We start from the raw sequence: 21483 nt of genomic DNA on the forward strand, positions 1-21483 counted from the left end.
TAACGATCCAATCCCAAGGAATTACCAGGCTGTCCTAAATCGTATGTGGTGAATGACAAGATTTACGATGACAGGTGCATTCAAAGCAGCCAGAAAAGTGATTCGTAAAATCCGACGGTATTCCAAAGCGAATAAGTAAGCAGGTGCGAATGCTAAACCAATAAGGTGCATGCACGAGGAGAAATGATTACAAAATCACCCAGCAAGATTTCTTGCAACAACGAGCCAGGCACAAAGCCACGTTCTTTGAGGCTGCTATGACTCAGGGCAGTTCTAATGGATACGAAACTGGAATCACCCTAACGTCTGAGCTCAGACCGGCCGTTGTAACGGTAAAGTCGAAGTCATGGGAGTCACAAGCAAACTGATTACTGTTTCAAGAAAGATGAAGAAGTCTCCGACCATGGGTTCGGGTAGAACTGGAATTGATTGACTCACCAATAGCTCATGAGGCTTGTGTTCGGAAAAGAAAACCAAGCCGCATGTACTCTACGAATAGGTGCATACACAATGACTGACGCCTGGACGATGTTGTTAGCACGGCGTTATTATTCATTGTTGCAGTAGTAACCACGGAATCATGCTGCGAGGCGTGGGGACGGCCTGGCGATAACACGAGGAACTCGGGTCCGTGAGACGGTCGAACGAATTCCCATTATGGCCAACGTTAGGCTCTGCAGGGGTCAGAGCGGAGGAGAGTTGTGAGCCGAGTGCGAATGTCAGCCGCCCCACAACGAAAAGGCGTTTGCTCACCCAAGCATCTGCACCAAGTTGCGGATCCCTGACCATCCTCGCATGGTGCGGTAACGTTTAAGGCCGAACACAACGGAGTAAAGCAGGCTCCGTAATCAAGCATAGCAACACGTACATTTGATTTCGAATACAAGTATACCTATCCTGCACGGCCCTGAAGCACTGTTCCTTCTCTCCATCAGCCTTACAATACAACAAGAAGACTTTCAAACAACAAACCCCAAACAACACATAAGAATCACCAACACTGCAGTCTCATAGAAGATTCGTTACGAGACCCACTTGTTACACGCCCTATCGATACAGAGTGACTCGCAACCGTGGAAAAAGTTTCCAGTATCAACACAAGCAACATAATGTCTCCTTCAATCTCATTTGCAGCTGAGACTACTACTTCTCAAAGAAGATCATCAATCTACAATACACCACAAAAGAAGCAGAAGATGAGCATCACGCAGACTTACTTCCTTGCTCACAGCGCTCGAGGAAAGCTTTCCCGAGAGGCTGCCCGAGCCGACCATGACCTTCGACTATTGGTCGGCCATGCCAACATGCTTGACTCTTTGATGATTACCATCGCTGGCGCAGAGCAAGAGCAAGAGAGGTGGTTCAACAGATCCCTTTCTGGTGCACGGGAGGAAGAAGAGGAAATCAGACACGAGGACACGATTGTGGAGGAACCAGAGGCGGACTGGGAGGCAGAGGATGCCGAAAGCAGCGATGAGTCGGACTACGAGGAGGAACAGTTCAAGCCAGCAGACCCAGTCGAGACAAGCTCAATGGAGATCGACATGGAGTTCGATGATGAGGAAGATCAATCTCTGGTCCTCACAAGAACAGCATCAAGGCATTCTCCTCCAGAGCTCACACTTGACGACGACTCAGACTCAGAAGATGACCACATGCCGCCATCTCCACCAAATCTTTCGGTCGACAACCTTACGTCAAAGCAAACATCACAGATCAGCACTGGTGCTCTATTCCCATCAGAAAAGGGTGCATCGCCATCGCAATCATTAGAGTCCAACGGATTCTACTTGCCAGCAAGACAACAGCCAACCATAATCGCTGCCTACTAGAGCAGGTTGATTGACTTCTTGTGCTTGGGTTTGATTTAGCGATGGTCTTTGGCAACTTAGCGAGCATTGGTGTTGGCGGTCATTTACGAGATTTCCTTTTGTATATCACAACGACGAGGAAGGTGCCAGGAACACAAAGCAGAGTGGTGACTGCTCATTTGGGAAGGGTTTGGTCTTCTAGAAGTCGTGGCTTATGCCAGCATAGGAGACCGAGCTTCTAACTCATCTGACCCATCACGCTCTGACCTTTGGGCTTCACTGAAGCATCATCGTCATGTCTCTACTCTACAGTCTGTACAGCTAGTTAGGATAGTCTCAAGCTCCCTCATCACGAGCGAGGTACGAGCCAAAAAATTGTTCAAAACACATGATTCAAATAATTCGATCCTTCGGCTTTCAAAGTTTCCGAAACTCACTAACTTATCTCCGCTCAGGATCAGCCGCATGGTCCCGCGTGTCAAGTGCGAAAGTCAAATCGCGTCAGTCCCCTGTTACGGCCGAACGTGCGAGCTTGGTTTCTAATGCGCTGCGACTGAATTCATAAGCAGCAGTCATTTTCGCTACCCCTGGTGCACCAACAATTTGTCACACTCTCTGCCTAGACACGATGCAGCGCTGCTTCATGGTTTGATCAGACTATGCTTGCACTTTCTCAATCTATTAAACATCTACACGTTCACGAGCACTATTGCACGGACAAAGATGATCACAGGGTTTCTGCTCAGTAACAAAGATCTACGATCCCCGGCCGCGCGTGGTCGGCGACTTCGGATGGTTTTGAATTCCGACAACTAGATCCTTGCCAGCAATTTTCATTGGCCACCGCAGCTGACTGATCCTGATCTCGCTCCTTATCCCCTTGGAAACTTCGTCAGGCAAACGTCTCGTTTCGGACCCGTGTGTTCCATGAACTCGGAGACACGAAAGGTGCGAAGGTCCATGGTCGCTCCTGATGGTCGGTCGAGAACCTTTCTCAGCCCTTTTCGACCGCTTTACGTGCGTCTCCACCTAACTTGAAAATGCAACACAGTAACTGACATGCTTTCAATCGTCGCTTCATGTACAGACGTGAGTTGCAGACGAAACTTGCCAGTTCACTTGAAGCATAAAGCAAACATTCCAAGAGTTGTGAATTGGGCATACCCGCCAAAAGTTCTCCTTGCCAAAGCTATGTACTGGATCCAATCAGAATGCGTAAATACCTTCTGCGTGGAGATCTTCACGTATACGCGTACTCGCATTGAAGCACCAGAGCTCATCTGCGCCTCAGAAGACGTCTCATATTCTTCAAACAAGCCTGACCGAATTATCCCGTGATGCCCAGGTGCGGTCATTGATAGAAGCCGCGCCGCCTCTTGAGCAAGTATCGCCAATGTGCTAAAGGTGCGTCGAAGGCATCGCTCTGGCAAAGCGATATTCAAACGCGCAGAGAAGCATGGTCTCGCTTGTGTTGTCCGGTGACTATCTCGCACAACTTGGCAGCAGTGTGATGATTCATGGGCTTTCCAACCAATATCAATGATCTATGTTGCACGACATGTCCATGGCGACGCATCGCGTAAGTGCACAACCTGCCAGCAACATATTTTGCACCGTGCCCACACCTGCCGACTTGCGAATGTGCATCACCAGCGGCCTTCTAGCGAGCTTCTGCGAACCTTCGATGGAGCTCGCCAGGTTACGTCTAGCAGAAGCGACCACAGCAGATCATGATGCACACGGGCATGACTTAGTTGCACTGGCACACTCAAGCGAAAGCCGCAAGTATGCGATGTACATATCAATCCCGCTCCCAATTCAGCATTTGCACCATTGCATCTGAACAACCTTGCCGCAAATCTTTGGTAAGCATGCTTTTGGAGTTTGATTGGCGGAACATACCTGCTACGCTGACTTACCACTGCGGTATCCCTATTCGGCTAATCAATATTCACACTTATCCTCATGCGGTTCGAGCAGCTATCCCGCTTCCACGCAGTCCTCGAAGCAATCTGACCTCAGCAGCAAGCCGCAAGTGGACATTGCAAGCCCATAGTCCAGCTCTACAAGGTGTTACACTCCTCAACGTGCGAACCACAAACACGAATTGACGATTTGCTGGATATCGCATCTGATTCGCTAGCAACATCGAGCATCCAGACCGTTTCCTCGTATTCTTCACCGCGGTTCTCGAGGCACTTTAGCCAATCTTCAATGCTTTCTGGAGTTCGACACAGTCAGATTCTCATTACTTCAGCAGGTGCACGATAGCTAGCTGGATATACGAGAGAATGTTCTGGCCTGTCGATCTTGAAGCAGCGACGAGGTTGGTCTGATTGTTCAGTTAGAGGTATCGGCTCAGGACTGACATTACATCGGAGCAGTCTGTTATGACATACCAAGCCAAAGATGCGAGATGATGAAGGAGTGTTGCGGACCAGTCAATGCTTCGTGTACCTCAAGCTAGGCACAGACGAGAGCTTGGTTTGTGTCGCGGGATCAATGCTCGGTGTTTATGCTGACTGAGCTCTATGCTTGTCAGGCATCCATGTATCGAGCTCCGGGACGGCGGGAGATCGTTTACCTGCATGACTGGTAGCTAACACAGACCGGTGCAGCCGCTTAGACGTTCTCAGGCATGCAGACACAAAGCTACCAGGCACGATTCCAAGACCCTAAGGGGATCAGGCTGCTGGTATTGACAATGTGGCTCGGCTCAAACCACATCGATTTTCTCAAGGACCTTCTCGAGGGCCTTGACGACTGCACTCGGGGTTCTTCTGGATAGATACTTGGAAGCTACTAGAAACCCTTTAGAGTAAGGCTGAAGTGAGAGATGTTGGAGGTCGACCTCTTTCACCTCAGCCTTTAAACTTCATCAAATCACCCTTCAACATTTCTCAATTCAATCTCTGGCTTTCATGGATTCGTCCTTCAACATCTCTCACTTCAACCTTTGATTCTGGTGATCTCAACCTTTGACTTCTCTCACCCCGTCAATTGAATCTCTGACTCCGAGGAACCTCGACATCCTTCGTGGACGCCAGCGCCTCCCCAAGACCATAAATCTGCCATGGTTTCCAACAATCTGGGCGCATCCAAGGTGTGTATCCTCGATATACTCTAGTTGGAAGTCTGTCAACATCTCATTTGCTAACTTGGTTGGGCCGGTCCACTCGAAACGAGTATCTTCCAAAGCCTGCAAGATATATTCGTAGTGTTCCTTTCAAAAGTCCAGTTGGTTCAGGAATCCACGTCCATGGTGTTGAAATTCATAACCCGTCGCCATGAGTTTTACCATTGCGCCACGCAACTCGCCAAAGGTGAACCCATGCTCCGGGAGCACATTCTTCAAAAACAGGCCCAATTGTTGAATCACTTGACTCTGCCACAAATCGAGATGCTCGGCGTGGAATTCTCGAATTTGTCCTACCAGGTAATCTGTTCGCATCATGTCCTCTTCGCCATCGATGTTGATCTTGTGCCTGCCTCTGCCAGATTTCAGTATGGCCAAGCCCAGATCTTTCACTCGCCTCAGGATAGCCAGCCTTTGTCCTCATTTCCAGACGCGGTTGGCTCTCGAGCTCTTTGGCAAGGTCGTCCTCGGCTCGAAGCAGAAACTCCTCTTCACTTACTGAATCTGCATGCCAAGCTTCGAAATGCTTCGACACAAACTCGTCTTCGCGGATTCGCCATGGGAATCGTGTGCATGCTTGGTTGAATGGCCACATCGTATTGAAAGGCTGGACATCTGGTGTCGCGGAAGGGAAGTCGTATTCTGCTCGAGGTGAAGTTATATAATTCTGCAGTTCTGAGCAAGCTATTTCACCACGGCTGCCTATGTGAGGCGGGTTCTTGAATGAGCCGATGATGATTGCAGTAGCAGTCTCAACACTGAAGCTGATGCAGATAAGATGATCTGCAAGCTGGTGCTGCCGCATAAAGTCGAGGCGAGCGATTTGTATTCTGTGGAAAATTTCGTAGCAGGCTGCTGTCGGATACCAGTACAATAGCGCTCTGGCCAACTCCCACAGGTGTGCAGAAAGCCGGATTGGCCAGAGCAGTGTTTCCCCAGTGTAGGATGTCGACGGTTTCAAAAGCTTCTGTTTCCTCCCTCGGAGAATTGGCTGCTCATTCTTCAATCCACTGAAGTGGAAGAAATATACGACGCTTTGTGCCTCTGGCAGTTCTTTCTGCGCTTCTTGCAAGTCTGCAACGGTCTTTGTGAAGTTGTCCCATGCATCTTGTGTCGTGAAGGCTTCGAGAGATTCTGGCCGCAGGGTTTGTATGCACGTATCGATGAAAAGATCTTGGTCAATCTTACGCAGCCAAAGGAGCGTCGCCTTCCAGTTGGGTGCTGCTTGCCGTTCTAGGTAGGCATCATCGTCGACGTGCTCGATTATGAAGGTAAAGATGACTCGGAAGGTGCGTTGTAGCCGTTGTGCATTCAAAGAGAGGGTCGGAAGGGCCTGTTGCTTAAGAGCAATCCAAAGCTTCTGGATTCGTGCCTTGATCAGCTTGTTCTTGCCTCTCGCCTGAGACTCAGTTATACTATCTCGGAAGATACGGTTCTTCCAGCAACACGGAAGAAGTTGTTCTCGTCGGAAGGACACCCTAGGTGGTTAAATCTCCTCGTAAGCAACGCTCGATATGAAATATTCACATAGCCGAGTCTATTCTATTCTCGTTTCTCTATTCCTCTTGCATGCGAACCCTCTCTCCCAGCCTCAATAGCAACATCTCCCTCCTCTTCATCCCTAGGTGTATCCCCCCAACTCGGCGTCTCCCCATACGCACCACCCACACTCTCCATCACAAACTCCCCCGCAGTAGGCGCATCAAGGGCCTTCAACTCTTCCTCTCTAAACCACCTCGGCATGATAAACGTCCTGATCGGAATCAACGCAATAATGAACACTGGGAATCCAATCGCAGCAATAGTCTGCGTAATCGCGAATGTCGCGCCGAATCCAATCAACTCGATCGCGACGAAGACCCAAATCATCTTTTGACGCGCGAGCTTCCGTAGCGGGTCCGTTGGACTCGTCAGCTCTTTATCTTTGAGGAGGTATATGATCTTCAGGGTTACGCCGTTGCCGGCGAGTGCCTGTGCGCCCATGACGAAGAAGAGACCCGCAAGGACACCCTGCGGAATGAGGTGCAGCACGATCAGAAGAGGACCCGTCATCGTCACGAGGAAGAGGAGACCCTGAGCGAGGTTGCTAACTCGTTGTTCGACGACGTGGTCTGTAACTCGTACTGCCTTTCCATCTTCGTTCATAACACTCTTCGTCACGCAGAGAGACGCGGTGTGGAATGGTGCTTGCGGTATCAGACCGTTGGGGAACGGGATGCCCAACCAGCCTGCAACACCGGTTGTGAGACCGAGCAAGAAGATATCCCAATGGAAACCGGGAGGCTTGCGGAGTGGGAACTCTGTGCCTTGTGCGATTAGAGATGAGACGTTGTGATCGAACCAGAATAGAATCGTGAGTAACAGTCCGAATGGAAGTGCAAGGAAGACTTCGCCAGCAGACACATCCCAAAAGTTAACGAACCATGATCGATCCGTGGTCGGAAAGAATGCTTTGCTGGTTGGGAGTTTGTCCAGGCTGACGTCCCGCATGTGGCCGATGTACACGAATCCAGTGAAGAAGATGATGGTCAAAGGAGTGCCGTAATCCTCGACGAACTTTCTGACATGTCTGTGCAGCAGGGGACTTTCACCGATGATGCCGCAGAGGTATGCGAAGCCGAAGACGAGCAGTGAAACCATGATTTGGAGGTATGGGCTTCCCGCATCGTTGTTCTCCCATTGTCGAGTCAACACCTGGATGCCTTTTTGTAGGTAGATGAAGGCAACATAGAAGCCGAAGATGTCGCAGCTGAATCTGGTGATATATGTCAGGCTGTTGCACGAGTTCGAGATGGCCAAGAACCAATGCATGATCAGCGACCAGATGCCGACCCATGCCATGAAACTGAAATAGTTGTAGCCAGCTGGAACCACGATGTCGTAGACTGTGTAGGAGAAGACTGTAATAGGGCCTGTTACTCCGACAATCACTAGAGGCTGACATGCGAAGACGCCGAAGACGACGCAGCCTAGGACGCTAGCTAGCAGCACTTCGTTCACACCGTACGAGTTGTCGGTCTTCACGAACATGTCGAGAGAGAAAGCTAGCGCTGGAAGGATACTGCGAAGCATAAGTTAGCAAATTCATTCTGCGAGTGGTCTGCAGTGCGTGCGCCTGGGACGGCTCCAAACAGATCTTGCTCTGCTGCTGAGGATTCGCGATGTCAACATGGCGCCGACGAAACTCATTATCTCGCGGAGACCAAAAATAGTCGGACAGGGACAGGTGTTTCAGCATTCGTGCTTGCGCAACATACTTTGCAAAGTACATGTAGACCGTAGCAGGAACAACTCTGTAGTCCCACGCATCTGTCCAGTCGCTCAAATAGAATGGCGCTCTTCTTTTGACATCGTCAATCATTCCCTTGAAGAAGCGTATCTTCCACCATCTTGGCTGCCGTCTTGAGCTCCGTCTCGATATCTCTCTCGAAAGGTGCTGACGTTCCTCTGTGTCATTCTGCTTGTTGTTCCATGGCTTCTCCTGCGCCGAGTGTCTCGATGACGAGCGCTGGGTATTTGAGGGTGATACTTCAGATGGGGGCGACGTGCCGTTCTGTGTAATGGTTTCAACCATGACGGGAGGGCAACGGCATTAGGATTCGGGATTGCCAAAATGTACAACGAAAAGAGAACTCAAGCGAAAGGAAGAAGCAATCATGTCACGCTCGTGATCAGTAACCACCCAAACCCTTTAGTATTCTGAACAAGAAGGCATCATCACCGCCTGTGCAGCTATTTCATTTTAACGACCACGATCATGCGGGATGCGGCAAGACGTCGAGGATATTTCGGCATGCGAGTGTGTTAGGCTATTGATCGCATGCACCAGCATGACGCTTGACCTGAAATCTACGCGCCGTCAGCAGGAACACAGGGCACGGTACCTAAACTGGTATAATCAGCTTCATCGCTTGCATATCTGACACCCTTTGCCCGAATCATACCTCCGCATTTGCGGGCACTTCTTCGATCTGCCCAGGGCGGTGATTGGGCGGCATACCGTAGGAATTTTGTTGTGCTGGAGAGAGCAAAAACGACGGTCGCTGACCAACGCGCACGGTGTGTCTCTCCTACAATTCTGCCCGGGCAGAAGATTGCAGGTCCATAGCGATAGCAATGATGGCAAGTACCGAGGACTACGCTGTTCATATGCTGTCTACAACTTCATTGTCAGCAGCATAAGTTGTGAACGTTGGACGAACGGCATTCGACGGCAACTCTATTCAAGCTTAGGAATCGAAGTCTCTCCAACTTGACGTCTTCAACAGTAAAACGTCATTATGAGCACGCGATGACAAAAGGTAGGTGAAATAGAGTGCGAGAGAATCCGGCACGGAAATACATAGGCAACTACATCAATCGTGACTTCCTACATCTCAGAAGATTCAATATATGGCATCGTCCTTAACCAGAATAAAGCAAACAGCAGAACACCTCGTAGATCAAGCAGCAAAAGCAACAGCATCCATCCACACCACCACAATGTCCACCTCCAACCGCCCAAACATAACCCTCTACACCGACTCAACCCCCAACGGCATCAAAGCCTCCATAGCCCTAGAAGAACTCTCTCTCCCCTACAAAACAGAGCACATCAACATCTCCACCAACAAACAAAAAGAACCATGGTTCCTCGAAATCAACCCCAACGGCCGCATCCCAGCAATGACAGACACCCACTCCACCGGCCAACAAATCCGCCTCTTCGAAGGCGGCTCAATCCTCCAATACCTCGCCGATGAATACGACACAGACCATAAGATCTCCTTCCCCAGGGGATCCCGCGAATACTACGAGTGCAACAACTGGCTCTTCTGGCAACACGGCGGGTTGGGACCAATGCAGGGCCAAGCAAACCACTTCTACCGGTACGCGCCGGAGAAGATCCAATACGGAATTGATAGGTATATCAACGAGTCGCGACGTCTCTATGGCGTCCTGGATAAACATCTCAAGGATAGTAAAAGCGGGTTCATCGTAGGCGACCACATCAGCATCGCGGATATCACGACTATCGGCTGGGTCATCTTCGCTGGCTGGGCAGGCGTGAATATAGATGAGTTCCCGAATGTGAAGAAGTGGGAGGAGATGATGAGTGCAAGGGAGGGCGTGAGTAAGGGGAGTGCGGTGCCGAAGCCGTTGAAGATCAAGGAGATGTTGGCTAAGTCGCCTGAGGAGGCGGATGCATATGCGAAGAATTCTAGCAAGTGGATTATGCAGGGGATGAATGATGATAAGAAGAAAGAGTGATGGTTGTATGCAGAGAGGACTTTACTGCCCAAATTCGGGCTTGTATTAAAAGTGCCACATTGGTGGAAGAGCCGAACTAGCTGTAGATGTTATCTAAGCCGCTATGGACGTTTCGCACTCTCGAGAATTCCTTTCGTTGTGATTGTGCTTAGCTACAGTATATTCGCGGTGAGCTTTCTTCACATCGTCCTTGAGACTAGTCGTGCCCGCTTAAGAGGCAATGTCGTGCTTTCCTCGCAGGAAACTCTACGTCGTAGCTTCCTCAAACCGGTAGTCGCTACAGGGAAGGAGCGACTTTCCCAGTTGCACCTTCATCCTAAAGGTTGGATGTACCTGCCTTTCTCCCTAAGTGTTGGTGGTGCCTGCCTTTCGCTGGGCGCGCTTTCCTTGATGAGTATTGATCGCGCTTCGCTTGTGTTTTTACCGACGAGCGCGTCTTCCTGCCCGTTGCGGCCTTCGGCTGTTGCGGCGTTTAGTGAGTAATGCCCATGATGGCTACTTCCATCTTCACTAATTGACTCCTTCCCTGTGGCGCTGTCAATAACGATTGTGTCCTATCTACGTGAGCTCAAAAAAACTGACGTTGACGTATCATGGAATGGTCAATTCGAGGCAAAGCAGACGGCGGCAAGAGGTAAAATAGAGATACCAAGAGTTCCTATCTATTAGTGAGCTATGAAGTGAAAGTGCTGGTAAGACCAGCCGATAGTACAGCACCATTCTTGAGGCTTGATGTCCTCCTATCCGACGTAAGAATACCCCTTGAGTTCCTGTAGCGCCGATCATATAGCAGAATTGCCGTGCTGTTGTTGATGTTGTTGTTGTCGTAGAAGGCATTTCCTGGTCTCTCCCACCGACCAGAACGCCCGCATTATCGGGTATCATAATAGCAAATCAGAATCATAATCCTTCATCATCCGTTCCAGGAGAATGTGCATAACGCCATTGCTGCATACAAAGCAAACAGCTTCAAATATCCAAGTGCCCAACGATTTCCTCGCTCACGCCACGAAGCGTGCTATGACTTCTAGCACTCCGTATCTCTTCATCACTAAGCACATACTGATCATTGTCATCCACAACAGGCCTCGTCGGTGGTGAGAAGCTTTCCGGAAACTCAACCGGTTGAGAAGTGCTCAGCCTGCTGTTAGCATTATAAGCATAATCATTGACGGAGACGGCGTCTCTATCGCCAAACCAGTATTTCGCACGCTTCCGCGCACCTTCAGTGACAGGTGACAGCCAGCCCTCCGAAGCTTCATCGAGGTCTCTTTTGTCCTTGATGGGCGTCCTAAGCGGGGTTTCGGGACCGCCTTGTTGTGCCAGTATGCTGATACCACGGAGGTAGATGTAACATACTCTCTTCCTAATCTTATTAAAGAAGAAGTAGTTCATTGACCACATGTGGCCGGCTTCGTCGTCCTCGAATGGGTCGAATTCTTCGGGGCAGTATCGATAGATGGTGCACTCCTTAAGGCTCATCTGTTGATCGATCAGCCTCCACATATTTGGGCCCCATAGTGCCTGACTGTTAGGCGGGTATGCGGCGCCAGGTTGCAAGATTGACTTCGTCATAAAAGATGAAGCAGCTCGCGGCCGTAGGTTGTACAGTGTACTGTCGAAGTCGTTCATAACCATTCTGAGGCTCTTTTCGCGTTTGAAATCTGATGGCCTGAGCACCATGGAGAAGTCGTAATCTGGATGCGAAGCGTTTAGCGTTGCGATCAAATATGCATATGTGCGCCTGGCGCTACCCACTCCGAGGTTACCGAAGGGGCTCTTCCGGTCCAGGTTCAATGTTCCTGCCATTGCATCTTTCTGCGGAGGCGAAAGAGACCGCGAAAACTGTACGTTTGATGCATATTGTGCTTCGAGATCACTCTCAATGTTCTTGTACAACTTCTTGTCTCCTCCCGCCGCTTTCGTCGTATAGAGGTCGCATCCTCCTTGAATGTAGAGATCTGGCGTGGTGAAGTTTAGCGAAGAGCTGACATAGTCAAAATCACGGTGTGCGACGAACTAGCGAGATGTTAGCGAATGACCACAAATAGACGATCGTCAGCCAGGACTGCCTTCCTGTTCGGGGAGAAATCCAAGTTTCCAGCCTGAGAGCGGGTCACCTCGTCTTTCGCCCGTTTCCGGCAGCCCCAGCTTGGATCTTTCAAGTGTTCTCGCACCTTCATCCTGATCTATGGCAAACTCCAGAATGTGGGCAAGATTTAGCAGGATTCGTGTTGAGTCGGCCGGCGATACGAAGGGGGTTCGATACCGTATGGAATGTGAAGATGTCGATGCTGTTTTCGGTTGGAGGCGGCCAAATGAGGGCCCGCGATTGATGGCGCTGTGTTTGCGATGGCTTGCGCGTCTTTCCGGACTGGTCAAGCTACTTTGTTACGGATGCAGAGATATCCAAGCTGGCGGCAGAGACGGCTCTGAAGTGACAAGCATAGCCAGGCGCTTTCGCCTAGCAGTCGGTGTGATTCGGTGTCGATATCATCTCGTCGTTGTGGTTGAAAGTGGTTTGGAATGTCGTCGGCCTGGCCTTGAGGGGTTCAACTTGAAGTTGGCGAGACCGCAGCTGAGCTAGTCACGTGCCATAGTCTGACACGCAATCGTCCAATCAACAAAGCACATGTAGCAAGAGAACAAATATGACTGAACAAACTCCTGTTTACAAGAGCATCTTGTATTCAAGACTTCAGGTTCACGTGCTCTGTGTAGCAAATCATCAGTGGTTGCTTCTTCTCTGCAGTCGGTTACCCTTCGTGCCTCCCAGGAATTCGAGAGTCGTGCATTCCATGTTTCATGGCCAAATCAGCTCAGAAGCCTTTCTGCCCCTTCGGCAAGCTCAAATCGTTCCTACCTTCTATGCACAAGCCCTCAATGACCCACGAATTGTAGTTTGCGGTGCACTATACCAGAGTTTTCGTTGAGCAGCGGAGCATTCGACAGTACGGCATCTGAACAGAGCTCCACATAATTCGTCCGCTCATGCCAATGAATCCCATGGTTTCTCCTTCATTCGCGATATGGAGTGTACTTGATTCGAATGATAGCGTACGTCTGCCAACAAAAACATAGTCTTGGCAGTAGAGCGGGACTGTAGTGCCGCAGCGTGGGGAGATAGAAGATGTGGTTTCGTCCCAGCCATAGTATCGTAATGCCTCATTCAGCGTAAAGCCCGGCTTCCTTCAGCTTCTGCAAAGTTTCATCTGCCTGAATGATCCGAGAAAACCTGTTAGCGATACTGGCAACCATAAGATCTATCGTCGTGTGATATCCGGGAGACCATGTGAGAGAAGACGTCTACATGATCTTTGTGACTTCTTCTTCGACCTTGAGAATATAGAGAATTTAGATTAGTTGCTGTGGCATGTAGTAACGAGAGAATCGATGGGGCAAGAGGGCAGCAGGGCAATAAAGCAAGTGACAGCAGTTTGCACAAGCGGATGGCAGCTGCCTGCGAATGGAAGATAGATATGCTCACCTCCATATCTTCGAGGCTGTCCTGCTGGGCAATCACTCGAAGCACATTTTTCTTGCTGCTCTCTTGCATTTCTCCAGCTAATATCAGCTCATCGAGTATGAAGTATGCCTTTTGAAAGTTGAAGATGATATCGAGTTCGCAGACGTTGCCGTAGTATTTGTCCATCTGCTCGACATATCGATGCACAATTTCGAGGGTGATCAACTCATTGTCCGTAGAGGCGCAACCAGCGATGAAAAACAGGGAAGCATATCGACGATAGACCACTTTTGTGTCTGTATTGTGGTCAAGGTGTCAGCATACAAGATCATTTTTGGATAAGCAGGTTGCAGGCAAGAACAACCTTTGTATTCAAGGAAATTGCACATTCGAGTGCGTCTGGAAAGAACGAGTTGGGAAACATCTTTGATGATTTTGGCTTTCTCTTTCGGTGAGAGGGTAATGAACCATTTTGCTAATCTCTAATATTGCGATTTGTGTCAGCCCAAGATCTTGAGTTGAATTCTGTGGTGGGTGACCACGGGAGTCAACGAACCACTTTGCCCTGCCTGGAAAGCAAGATGAGATAGCTAGAAAAAGGGTCAGCCGCTGTCCTAGATACAGATGCCAGTGAGCATTACTTGATGGCCATTGTACCTCAAAACTATGGTGCAGGTAGAGAAGAAAGTGTGCGCAGTTGAAAAAGGTGGTGTTTCGTAAAATTGGATGTCACGATGTTGGAAGAGCGATCCACCAACGGCCGTGGTCAAGTGCCCCTCTGGGTTTCCTTCGGCACCGCTGCAGATCGGAAATCGACTAAACGTGACGAACGCACCTTCCTTCACTAATTACTTTGGTGATGCCCGACAAGATTGAAGTGCTGTTGTTCTAGGTTATACTGCGCTTGGTGTATCGAACAATACTGCTGGAACAAAGGTCATGCCTACAATGAAGCTGGTGTTATCTACATCGTAAGATTGGTAAGCCTATCATGGAGTAATCGCTCATTATGGAACAGCAATGTGATGTCCTCTGGACCGTCGCTGATGCGCCGACCACTCTATTCGAAGTCCAATGTCGAACTCGTCAATGGTTTGCACGCCAATTTCGCCCTGCACCAAAACCACGTCTCTCCCTCTGCGAAGCCGGGCGAGGCGTACAAGGAGTGGACAGAGCAGGATGGTGATACCCTTTATATTCCTCATCTGCGGTCGCAGACCCTCTCAGAACCACGAGAAGCATATGACATCACAGTCAAGCTCTTCTACCTGCCCGGTATTCCCGCCTCGAGAAGATGCAAGCATACCCGCGATGCCATAGACATCGTTCTAAAAGAGCTGGGAGTCCAGACCATTGACCTCCTGATTGTCAGTTTTCCTGGAGTGACTTTTGATGCTGACGACGATGGTGAGGAAGAGCTGTCGGCCGACGAAGATGCTAGCGCAATCAGCGACGAGTCGCAGGGCTTAGATGCACAGGTGAAGTCCTGGAAGGTGTTGGAGGACTACCACTCCCGTGGCATTATATCACAGTTGGGTCTCTCCGAGTTCAGCTCAGACAGACTGGACAAGTTTCTTCCCGAGGTTTCCGTACGGCCAACGGTCGACCAGATCAACGTCAAGGATTGTTGTGTCGTGCCGAAGTCGCTGATCTTGTATGCAAAGGAGAAGAATATCGAGCTTCTGACGCACAATGATTGTATGGACATCCTTCCTTGTGGGACGACTCGTGAGCTGCTTAGCCAAGGCGATGGCGCGAAGATACTCGCTTCTACTGCAGATGCGCCAGATTCAGAGCCAGGCTTGAAGGGCAACATTGAGCCTCAATGGGTGATCAAGTATACCGCGGTCGTAAAGGACCGAGGTGTTGTCGAGAACAAAGGCTACTATGCCGTAGCTCAACTCGGAGAAAGTGAGGACGGGTTGTCCTCCACTGCAAAGTGTTGAATGACCGATAACAACTTGCCTTTTAGCGTGGCGTTGGCGGTTTGAATTGGATATGAAATCAGGCATCATGCTTGATATAGCCAGTTGCAGCTCGTCGTTTGGGCATCTGTACATGTCTGTTTCTCCGTATCGTTCTGAGTCTTTGGTGATCGTGACTTCGTTTGCTTCGTCTGCCTTTTCCATCACTGCATTACCCAATCATGCTTCTCTTCCTCCCTCGCATTCTGACCTCCTCCAGTCTCTTGAGCACCACATTAGCGTCCTTAAAGCTACCCTTGTAACCGTCCTGATGCTGCAGAACCTCCGCATCGAACCATCTCTCTTGTCTCGGGTGTGTAGACCCAAACGCCCGTTCCAGGACATAGAGATCTACAGCTCGATCTTCGTCCTGTATAGACTGCGTAGCAAGCCCAAAGTCGATCAACACAATCTCGCCGTTCAAATCCGGAGAGTCACTCCTCTGCTGCTCTTCTGCATGACCATTCATAGTATCCTGTTTCCGTGGCCGCACCATAATATTACTACTCGTCAAATCCCCATGCACAACCCCTCCCCTACTATGCATAGCACCAACCGCCCGTCCAATACGCCTCAGCAAGCTCTTGACATCCTCCTCAATCCCCTGCTTCTCCTCCACAGCAAGTGTATCACCACCTCCCTTCACATAGCTGTCAACACCTCTCAATAACTCCTTGACACTCCCACCCTCAATATACTCCATTAGAATCCATGCGCCCTTCTGCCCCGGAGCTTGTTCCTCTCCCATCCGCAGCCGACTAACATCCTCCCCTCTTCGCACCCTCACAGCCCCCTCCGCACCCTTAACCTTCCGTCCCACATCCCACTCTAGCCCCAACACCGCCGGCACACTAACCTCGCTCTCCGCACCCAATCCACTCAACTTAACGAGCACCCTCGCCTCAGCGAGAACCCTCTGCTTCGTCAGCCGCGCATCAAGCGTGGGGTGTCGGTACGCTTTACTCGGTCTGAACTTCAGTATCGCGGGCGTGGACTCGTCGAGGAAATGTGTTTTGTAGACGAGCGCTTCGGCGCCTTGCGTTAGAAGTGTGGGAGGGGGCTGCGTGTATGTGAAGGGTGAGGGGAGGACGTGTGTTGTGGAGGCTGCGGCGGAGAGGTTTGTGGCGGGCGCGGTGGCTGCTAGGTCGGTGGTCATGGCTGCGATCAGAATAGTATGTACAGTTATAGACGTGCGCAGCACGAACTGGAAGCGGTTTGGGTAGTGCGGTCGGGAATAGAGGGTCAGGTGTAAATTCTAAGATGTGATAACAGGCAGATCCTGCTGCGCTGCACGTTGATTTGAGTAGAAACATGAAGTTAACTTCGTACTGACAGTGACTGTGGAGGCTCCGACTTCCACCCCTCTCTAATTTCTATTTACTTCCTCCACCTCCGCGCCGTATCATGTGTGACGTCCTTGCTATCTTCAGCTATATGTGGTTGATCGTGGGCATGAAGCGTACCCATGCTCATCACCGTGACCTACCATGATGATATAAGTACTACATCCCACTATCTGAGCTGATCTCGAGATAGGCAAATCCTACAGTACGGGCGACGCGATACATGCATCAACCATGCACCTCGATGTGTTGAATATCTCTACTGTCCGCATGTTTTCGGTCTCTCTCCTGCAACTCCCCAACTTGCTCAACCTGCACATGCTTGAAAGCCTCGATCGAGTCATCCAGCTTGACCACAACCTCATCTCCAAACACGGCGGCAACTTCCTCGAGCGGGATATTGGCGGTCTGGAGATGTCAGTACCAGTCGTTAGCAGTGATCGATTGCTCACCTCAGGAAAGTAAAGCCAGAAGCCGACGACAAATATGATATCCATCACAATGAAGATGACAAAGTATCGCCAGCTGATTGCCTCGATGGCGATGGGTGTGACTTGCACAAGCATGACTACCAGCGCTGTCTTGGCTGCAAAGCCTATAGCCATGCCAGTAGCACGAATTTCCATCGGCTATTCATCCGTCAGTTCAAGTTTCGTTTAGTTCGGGTTTTGTTCAGTTCAGGTTTCGCGCGAAGGAAGATTAAGGATACCGCTGCGAGGGCTACTCACCGTGATCTCCGGGGTATAGGTGTACCCAAAGCTGTTCATGATCCATCCATACCCTGCCAGGAACACAAACATGCTCAAAAGCGCCAGATTGCCCATGACCTTGTTAGTATTGTTACTGACCTCGTACCTGGCCCAAAAAGCGGCAAGCATAGCACTGCCTAGGAGGATACCAGATATGGAGATGAAGAAACTCTTCCTTCGACCGAGCCGATCAAAGAAGTACGCACCAACGATCCCGACTAGTAGGGCTGTCGTGCCCCACACCCCTACGAGTATCAAGGGCATCTTCCCACTGAGCCCAAGAGCTTTGTACAGAATCACCTGGTAGTTCTGGAGGGGGATGATGGCCGTTGCTTGCTGGAAGAAAAAGAAGAAGACGATGATGTACAGTCTTTTCCGGTAGCTCGGTGTCTTGAGAATCTTGACAACGCCGAACCGAGCAGTCTCCTTCTCCAGTCGAATTTGCGCCTCGATTTGATGGAATTCCCGCTTGTACAGTGGCACCTCGCCCTGGATGGCGTTTTCTTCCGAAATGGTTGAATTTGCTGGCCCTTTCACAGCATGCAGACGCTTGAGGATAGAAAATGCTTCTTGATCACGGTTGTTGGCGATGAGCCAGCGCGGAGATTCCGGCATCCAGATAGACCCGACAAGCATGATGATTGCACAGAGGATCTGTAGTGCCAGGAAAATTCGCCATTTGAGCTGTGATCCCGACAGGTAAGAAAAACCAAGACCCATCCATTCAACGAGAGCATATGAGGCATTGATGTTTACACTGAACGCTGATCAGCACAGTCCAAAAGGTCATCCGGGGGGCACCTTACGTGTAAAGACCTCCGACACGACCACGTAAGTTGGGTGGTGACATCTCACTTGCGAACATTGGGCACAACGACCAGACCTGTTCATGGTTAATATCATCCCCGTCCACCACGTTCTACTTACAATGCCGCAACCAACGCCACCAATCGCCCTTCCAACAAGGAGGACCGGCAGACTTTGCGCCCCAGTCTGCATAGCACATCCGATAAGAGAGACCACCGATGCGACCTGGATGCCCCTCAATCGCCCGAACTTGTCTGGCAGCCATACGTTGATCGAGGCTCCAATGAAATTCCCAGCATAGTAAACACTGCCTAGTGCACCCAGACTGGTTGCGTTGAAGCCAAAATAGCTGATGAATTCGGGATAGCCAATGATGGATGTTGTGAGGCCCGAGTCATAGCCATAGAAGAACGCTCCGAAGGAGGTATACAGTATGCACCACAGTCGGAACTTGTTCATGGCGGCGTGCTTCCTATGGTCGTCGTTTGGTCAGAAATACGAGGAGTAGGCGGCCACCTCAGGGTGATATAGAGCTGGGCAGGTGTTGGGAGATAGCCTGGTTGAAAGCTTGGCATCTCTCGCTAGCGGCGCATGGCAGGTGTGGCCCTCGGGTATGCACCCCAGAGCGGAGCGGACAGTTAGCACTTATTGGTCTGCCTTCTTGCGGGGTTGATCTCTACACCCATGCCAAATTCTTCATGTCAGGTCTTCCGAGTCAATCTTGTCTGAGAATCTTGCATATCGATGCTCCATGTCAGAGTCTCATGAGTCAAGTCCCCAGAAAGCCGGGTTTCTCGCATACTTAGCGCGATACGTTGGAGGCGGACAAGCCTGCGGTAGACGCCCGGGCATGGAATCTGCTGAAGTGAAAGTTCATTGAGGTTCGTGTGAAAGAAGTTAAAGGTCAGTCGAAGGTTGATCCAAAAATGGCTAGAGGACGATCGAAGGTTAAAATGAGTGAAGACTGAGGCGACGCTGAAAGCGCAAAACGCACCCAGGAAGCAGCAACCGGACTTTTCAAAGATGTCAATCAAGCGCAGTGGGGAGGTACCTGGCGCAAGGAGCACCTATGCAGGATGGCTGTGACCGAAAGGCTATTGCAGTAACCGATTGTGTCGGTTGTAGGAAAGCCACAATATGAAGGTAGTGCGGGGGTCTTTGCACAATACTTTTTTGTTGTTGCTTCCTATGTCAATGCCATGCATACCACACCGGAAACCGCCTGTCGATGTAGTCACATTGTCGAGACTTGGCCCGAGGCGAACTTCACACCCCTGCTCGAGCACGATCCATAGGCCGGTGGTTGTGGCAAGAGCACCTCGGGTCTCCTCATCTAGTGTTGTCCGGAGCATGATCTGACAAGCAGCATGGCCGAGCAGAACATCGTTATCAAAGTATCGCTATGACCGTTGACCCTTCTCAAAGTTCAACTTCACTCTCAATCTTGACGATCTCAGTACAGTCATGGCGACCCAGACCAGCACAGTCACCGAAGCACCCTCGACCAAGATCAAGGGGCTTACGGCAGACTTGAACCTCCACGTAAACAACTCAAGGTCATCTCAGCCAGTGAACCCCGAGGACTATCAGAATGCAGTCCATATCCTTCAGGACCATCTGCCTGCCATGGCCATAGTGAACGCAAAATTCGCATTGAGTCTCGGAGGCGACCACGCACCTCTCATCATCGACGCCAAAGTCCAACCACCAACAATGACACCACACGAAGGACAACTCCCACAAGACCTCGACGCCCACGTCTTCATCCTAGCCACAAACATCAAACGCCTCGCCGACGGCGTAATGGACAGCCGCTACGCCCTAAACTGGGGCCACATCTACATGCTCTCCGGCCCACCCAGAATCGGCGTGAAAACAGGCGACGCCCTCACAGGTTTCGGCGCAACCCACCCCAAGCTCTCAGGCCTCAACCTCTCCGACCTCCCGGCACCAACCGAGGAGGTCTCCAAGGTCAAATCCGACCTCTCAAAATGGGGCTACGGCCTCCTCAAGAACGCCCTAACACCCCACGAACTCACCACGCTCAAATCCCGCCTCATGTCGCAAGCCCGCGGCGAGCGCGAAGCAGGCATCTCATTCCATGACGGCGGCGAATCAAAGCCAAACCAACGAATCTGGTGCCTCCCCAACAAAGGTCAACCCTTCATCGATCTCCTGGACCACAACCCGACTATCCCCGCCTTTGTCCCGGACTTCCTCGGCGACGACGCAATCCTGTTCTCGTATACAGCTAACATCGCCCGGCCGGGGAATACACCAATGCACATGCACACGGACCAGATCACGATCCAGCCGCCCATCCGTGATGTAGCCGTGGGCATGAACCTGATGTTCTTCCTTGAGGACGTCACGCCCGAGAACGGCGGGACACTCGTTATGCCGGGGTCACATAAGGGCAATCTCGCGCCCGATGACCCGTATTCCACTGTTGATACTGTGGCGGCCGCCGGCCCAGCGGGTACATGTCTCGTCTTCGAGAGTCGGCTTTGGCATGCCACGGGCGCGAATACAGTGCCTGGATCGGAACGCCCTGTGATTCTGGTGTTCTTTGTACGACCGTGGATGAGGCAGCAGGAGAATTTTAGTCTGAGTCTGAAGGAGGAGGTGCTTGAGAGATGTAGTGACCGGGTTAAGGGGTTCCTTGGGTTCAGGAGCTCGGGGAGTATTGGGGGTGTGCAGACTAAGTGTGCGGACGGGAGTATTGTGAGGAGACCGAGGGGGGATGAGTTTGTCGGGGTGTTAGGGTAGTAGGGGATTGGGAGATTGAGGGTAGTACTCCTTGGTGCTGGATTGGTGAATGACCCGTTCTGAACCCGTTCTAAACCTGTTTTATACTCGTTCTGAACCCGTACATAAACATAAACCCGAACGTAAACATACTTCTCTGTCCTATAGACGTATCGTAGATACAGAAAGACGAACAAGGAGCTCGTAAA

At 50.7% G+C, this 21483-nt stretch overlaps 8 protein-coding genes across 8 annotated transcripts; 4 read left to right on the plus strand and 4 right to left on the minus strand.

Annotated features, from left to right (window-relative positions):
* Positions 1-1109: 1109 nt before the first annotated feature.
* PMZ80_003331 (uncharacterized protein) lies at positions 1110-1832 on the plus strand (the record flags this gene model as incomplete). The annotated part of the gene is made up of 1 exon (XM_064871760.1): positions 1110-1832. One exon carries the CDS (start codon positions 1110-1112, stop codon positions 1830-1832), a length of 723 nt encoding a protein of 240 aa, XP_064732140.1.
* Positions 1833-5083: 3251 nt separating this feature from the next.
* On the minus strand, positions 5084-8521 carry PMZ80_003332 (uncharacterized protein; the record flags this gene model as incomplete). The annotated part of the gene is made up of 4 exons (XM_064871761.1): positions 5084-6346; positions 6394-6425; positions 6525-8008; positions 8205-8521. The coding sequence occupies 4 exons, from the start codon at positions 8519-8521 to the stop codon at positions 5084-5086; spliced, it is 3096 nt and encodes a 1031-aa protein (XP_064732141.1).
* Positions 8522-9429: 908 nt separating this feature from the next.
* Positions 9430-10197, plus strand: GST2 (Glutathione S-transferase 2; the record flags this gene model as incomplete). The annotated part of the gene is made up of 1 exon (XM_064871762.1): positions 9430-10197. The coding sequence occupies one exon, from the start codon at positions 9430-9432 to the stop codon at positions 10195-10197; it is 768 nt and encodes a 255-aa protein (XP_064732142.1).
* Positions 10198-11166: 969 nt separating this feature from the next.
* MAF1 (RNA polymerase III-inhibiting protein maf1) lies at positions 11167-13849 on the minus strand (the record flags this gene model as incomplete). The annotated part of the gene is made up of 2 exons (XM_064871763.1): positions 11167-12216; positions 13685-13849. The coding sequence occupies 2 exons, from the start codon at positions 13847-13849 to the stop codon at positions 11167-11169; spliced, it is 1215 nt and encodes a 404-aa protein (XP_064732143.1).
* Positions 13850-14688: 839 nt separating this feature from the next.
* PMZ80_003335 (uncharacterized protein) lies at positions 14689-15609 on the plus strand (the record flags this gene model as incomplete). The annotated part of the gene is made up of 1 exon (XM_064871764.1): positions 14689-15609. One exon carries the CDS (start codon positions 14689-14691, stop codon positions 15607-15609), a length of 921 nt encoding a protein of 306 aa, XP_064732144.1.
* Positions 15610-15799: 190 nt separating this feature from the next.
* BUD32 (serine/threonine-protein kinase bud32) lies at positions 15800-17094 on the minus strand (the record flags this gene model as incomplete). The annotated part of the gene is made up of 2 exons (XM_064871765.1): positions 15800-16785; positions 17091-17094. 2 exons carry the CDS (start codon positions 17092-17094, stop codon positions 15800-15802), a joined length of 990 nt encoding a protein of 329 aa, XP_064732145.1.
* A 104-nt stretch (positions 17095-17198) lies between these two features.
* PMZ80_003337 (uncharacterized protein) lies at positions 17199-18985 on the minus strand (the record flags this gene model as incomplete). Its single annotated transcript, XM_064871766.1, has 5 exons — positions 17199-17378; positions 17423-17599; positions 17699-18476; positions 18526-18602; positions 18647-18985. 5 exons carry the CDS (start codon positions 18983-18985, stop codon positions 17199-17201), a joined length of 1551 nt encoding a protein of 516 aa, XP_064732146.1.
* A 1005-nt stretch (positions 18986-19990) lies between these two features.
* Positions 19991-21295, plus strand: PMZ80_003338 (uncharacterized protein; the record flags this gene model as incomplete). The annotated part of the gene is made up of 1 exon (XM_064871767.1): positions 19991-21295. One exon carries the CDS (start codon positions 19991-19993, stop codon positions 21293-21295), a length of 1305 nt encoding a protein of 434 aa, XP_064732147.1.
* Between the last annotated feature and the right edge of the window lie 188 nt (positions 21296-21483).

Source organism: Knufia obscura (assembly GCF_036327395.1).
Source record: "Knufia obscura strain CCFEE 5817 isolate CBS 148926 chromosome Unknown scaffold_3, whole genome shotgun sequence".
NCBI lineage: Eukaryota > Fungi > Ascomycota > Eurotiomycetes > Chaetothyriales > Trichomeriaceae > Knufia > Knufia obscura.